The sequence below is a fragment of the Buteo buteo genome, chromosome 9 (assembly GCF_964188355.1).
Source record: "Buteo buteo chromosome 9, bButBut1.hap1.1, whole genome shotgun sequence".
NCBI classification, from domain to species: Eukaryota; Metazoa; Chordata; class Aves; order Accipitriformes; family Accipitridae; genus Buteo; species Buteo buteo.
The window spans coordinates 40,199,909-40,203,571 of record NC_134179.1 but is presented as its reverse complement, the minus strand read 5'-3'; the positions used below and the strand labels follow the sequence as shown (position 1 = coordinate 40,203,571).

The window sequence follows — 3,663 nt, the reverse complement described above, 5'->3', positions numbered from 1 at the left end:
GGACCCCAGCCTGGAGCAGGGGAAGGGCATGAGGAGGTGGGAGCGGCAGAGATGAAGCAGTATGAACTGACCGCAACACCCATTCTCCATCACCCAGTGCTGTTTGGGGGGAGGAAGTAGAAGAGTTAGGTAGGAGTGAAGTTGAGCCTGGCCAGAAGGGAGAGGTGGGGGCAATTTGCTTCTAGTTTTGTTTCATTTTTCACTATCCTACTCTCTTGCAGTTAATTGGCAATAAATCAAATTAATTTCCCCAAGTCCAGTCTGGTTTTCCCATGACAGCAATTGGTAAGTTATCTCCCTGTCCTTATCTTGAACCACAAGCCTTTCATCGTATTTTTCTCTTCCCGTCCTGTTGATGGAGGGGGGTGATAGAGCGGCTTGGTGGGCACCTGGCAACCAGCCAAGGTCAATCTGCCTCAGACACGTAAAGCAAAGAGAGAAAGCATAGAAGAGCAGTGATGTTATGGCTGGAAGTACCAGAGATGACCTGTCCCCCTTGTCCCATGCCCTGTAAAACAACGGGGGGCAGAGAGATCACTAAGCAGCCCAGTTCCTTGTGTGGTGTAGAAGAGAAGGAGGAGCTTTGGTGTGGCTGGTGGGCAGGGGCATCCAGCACTTCATGCTTGAGGCTGCATGGCATGCGGTGAGGGGAAGCAGTCATGTGAGGCTCCATCCACATAATGGTTCTGCATGAGATAAAAGAAAGGAAGGATTTTCATGGACAACTTGGAAGGTGGAGTAGCAGCTATGGGCCATCCCAAGGGCTGTTCCCTTCTTTAGCCCTCTTCCCATTCCGCAAAGCAAATCATCTTCCAGAACTCAATACCACCCCCTGTCAGACCAGTGCAGCTCCAACCATAGCAAGAGGAACACTCTTCCTCAAGAGGTCATGTGGCTGCTGACCCCTGAGGGCCTCCTGCCTTTCTGGATGTTTGTGGACAGCAGGGCAAGGCCTGATCGTCACAGGCAGCAGAGCAGCCAGGGATGACTTCCTCAGCTCCATGAGAGAGTGCCCCAAAGAGGATCCACTGCAGGGTGTGGAGCCTCTCATTCCTCTGTGGATGGAGAAGAGTCTCCTTGTGCCCTCACCTCCCCCCATCCACCCCACAGCAACATCCTTCTGCTTTGGCCGCTTGGCGAGTGTCCACAGGGGGAAGGACCACAGGGAGGCAAGGCTTGAATGCAGCAGAGCTTTAATGAGTCAAAAGAGGGCAACGAGTTCACTCCAAGTGGAGGACAGAAGTGCAGGGAGTGCTGGGGACAGCCGAGAGTCTGGAGTCCTTGGCCATGGGGAAGTTCCTGCATCATGCCTGCCCCGTGGAGGGAGAGGAGACAGATGGTCTCTACCAGGCTGGTCTTGGGGAGACGGTGTGGGCAAGGCGATAGGCAGCCACAAAGAAAAGGGAAAGAAAGGCAAAACCATTCAGGTATACTGAAAACAGCATCCAAAGACGGATCCTCTGCCCAGCACCATGTTCTGAGTTCCTCAAGGTGTCACCCTGGGGCTTTTGCAGCATCTTTATCTGGAGATGGGGCACCTCCTGCCTAGTAGCGTCTGGAAATGCCAGAGAGGTCACAGCACCCAGAGTTGATTGGCACTCCATCACAGCTGAGGATCCTGCCAACAGCAGCGGAGGTGGAGGAGCCCACAACGGTGTTCTGCGGGAAGGAGCTGAGGATGGGGCCGGGCAGGGTCACCACCACAGCCGGGGGCTCAATGGCAATGGTGGAGTTCTGGCACTGCCTGACACAGGGCTCGTTGCAGCTGTTGGCCAGCGGGGTCGGGCCACAGGGCCGGCATGGCAGGCACTGGTTGTAGCAGGACATGTCGTGGGGCTGGAGGTGCACCTGGGAGAGAAGCAGGGAGGAAGTAGAGCACAAGGGTGACTGAGGAGCAGCCTGGTTACCCTGTCACAAAGGAGCCAAGGCCAATAATGAGTGGGGAGCAGAGGCTCGGCCAGAAGACACGCAGCCTTCATTGCCCTACAAAGAACTGCCTGACCCAGGGAGACTCTCTCCTAATTCATAAACCAAAGCGCCCCTCGACCACGTCCCAGCCTCTCTCCAAGCATTCCTTCTCCCTGCTTCCCCCTCTCAGGACAAGAAGATCCAAACCCCAGCACAGGCCAGAGCCAGTATCAACGGAGAGGTCCATCGAGGAGACATCTCACTTTGGAAGAGAAGGAGAAGGGGCTTCAGACTCACCTGGTTCCCAAGGAGAAGGAGGCAAGAGGAGTGGATGAGAGAGCAGGGACTTGGGCTGCCTTTTATACCTGCCCTTCATTGCTGCAGGACCAGAGGCAGAGGTAACAATTTTCGGACAAGCTCATCTTCAATGCAAACCGTCGCAGCTAATGATATGGGCTGTGCTTTGGTTTCCTGCACTGCTGCCTTTTCATTTCCAGATTTGTTCCATGCCCATTCCCCAAAGAAGGCTTCTTCTGAGCAGCGGGATGAAAGGCCCAGGATTTCTCGGGCAGGAATGCAGCAGTGCAGGCAGAAGACACAGCTCAAGTGCTGGACAGGTCCAGAGCAGACAAGTGACATCAGCCTGGCTCACCCTGTTGGGGCTGTTTGAAGTGTCATTCTCAGGAAGCAGCTCCAGCAATGCTCAGCTGGATGTCATGGGCTCCCGTGCATGAGGACGTGCCATGTCCTGGTCTTTCCTTCCCTCCTCAGCTCAACCTGGTGGTCCATTCTTGTTCTTGCCTCCCCAGGTGTGTGCATTGTGCTCCTAGGTTTTGACCCCCTCCTGCCTAACACTGCCCAGTCCCCAGGGGTCCTCAGCACGGTCCATGGTTCATGGTGTTCTTGTGTGTGTTCTTGTCTTGCGTGTACTTGTAAGCAACCAGGTTTGTGTGGATGCACGTGGAAGCACCTATATGTGTATAATCCCAAGCTGGGGGGCATGAGCCCATGTCTGTGTGTCCTTGTGTGTCCCTCATCACAAGGGAATATGCTGCTCATGGCAGGGACACTCTCCACTGCTCTCTCCAAGAGCACCGCAGAGCAGCAGGTTCCCAGGGTCAGAAGGAGCCTGAGTGCAGCTGAGTGGTGATGGCACCAGACTGCTAGAGAACTGTCCAGGCAAGAGGCACTGAAATGCAGCCAGTGTCTCCTGAGCCCTCCTTTCCCTGCCCCTCCAAAGCTCACGCTCCACTGCTGCTCATTTCAGGCCCCAACAAGGATGGTTTCACACCAGTTCTGATCCACAGTTTAATTCAGTGGAAACGATACTGGGAATACCTCAGCATGGCTGGCAGTCTTCCCTGCTTGTCTTTCCAGTCCAGGACACGGCGGGTCTCCCCAGTGCAAGATGGCTCAAAAGGATGGGGATTGCTTTCTGGGGAAGGAGAAGCTGAGGAATCCTGCTGACCTTGCGCTGGCCATCCCTGAGTGGATCTGCTTCCAGTGCAGGGTCAGTGGTGCCTGGGGCCGTGCACAACCTCTCTCATGTCCGTGTCAAGGCCAAATGTACTTGTGCAGTTCATTGGCCTGGTGCTCTGTCAGGCAGGGACTGAGACCTGGGATCAAACAAGTACTGAATGAAAGGAACACGGATCCTGATCTCACTGTGCTGTGAGTGGAAGGCCAGACCCTGTGGCCTGCACAGGAAAGGCAAAGAACTGGTGACTGCTTGGGACTTCAGCCCACAAGGACCTT

General features: G+C 54.9%; 1 protein-coding gene across 1 annotated transcript; it reads right to left on the bottom strand.

Annotated features, from left to right (window-relative positions):
* Positions 1–1,188: 1,188 nt before the first annotated feature.
* Positions 1,189–2,284, bottom strand: LOC142035008 (feather keratin Cos2-3-like). The gene is made up of 2 exons (XM_075036837.1): positions 2,206–2,284; positions 1,189–1,880 (listed from the first exon to the last, which is right to left on the bottom strand). The coding sequence occupies exons 1-2, from the start codon at positions 2,282–2,284 to the stop codon at positions 1,546–1,548; spliced, it is 414 nt and encodes a 137-aa protein (XP_074892938.1). The 3' UTR covers positions 1,189–1,545.
* Between the last annotated feature and the right edge of the window lie 1,379 nt (positions 2,285–3,663).

What these genes read in the sequence shown, in the direction of transcription:
- LOC142035008 (XM_075036837.1), bottom strand. Translation starts at nt 2,284, where the DNA reads ATGAAGGGCAGGTATAAAAGGCAGCCCAAGTCCCTGCTCTCTCATCCA. An exon ending in TCCTTCTCCTTGGGAACCAG is followed by an intron (nt 1,881 to 2,205) that starts GTGAGTCTGAAG and finishes CTCAGTCACCCT; the next exon opens with TGTGCTCTACTTCCTCCCTG.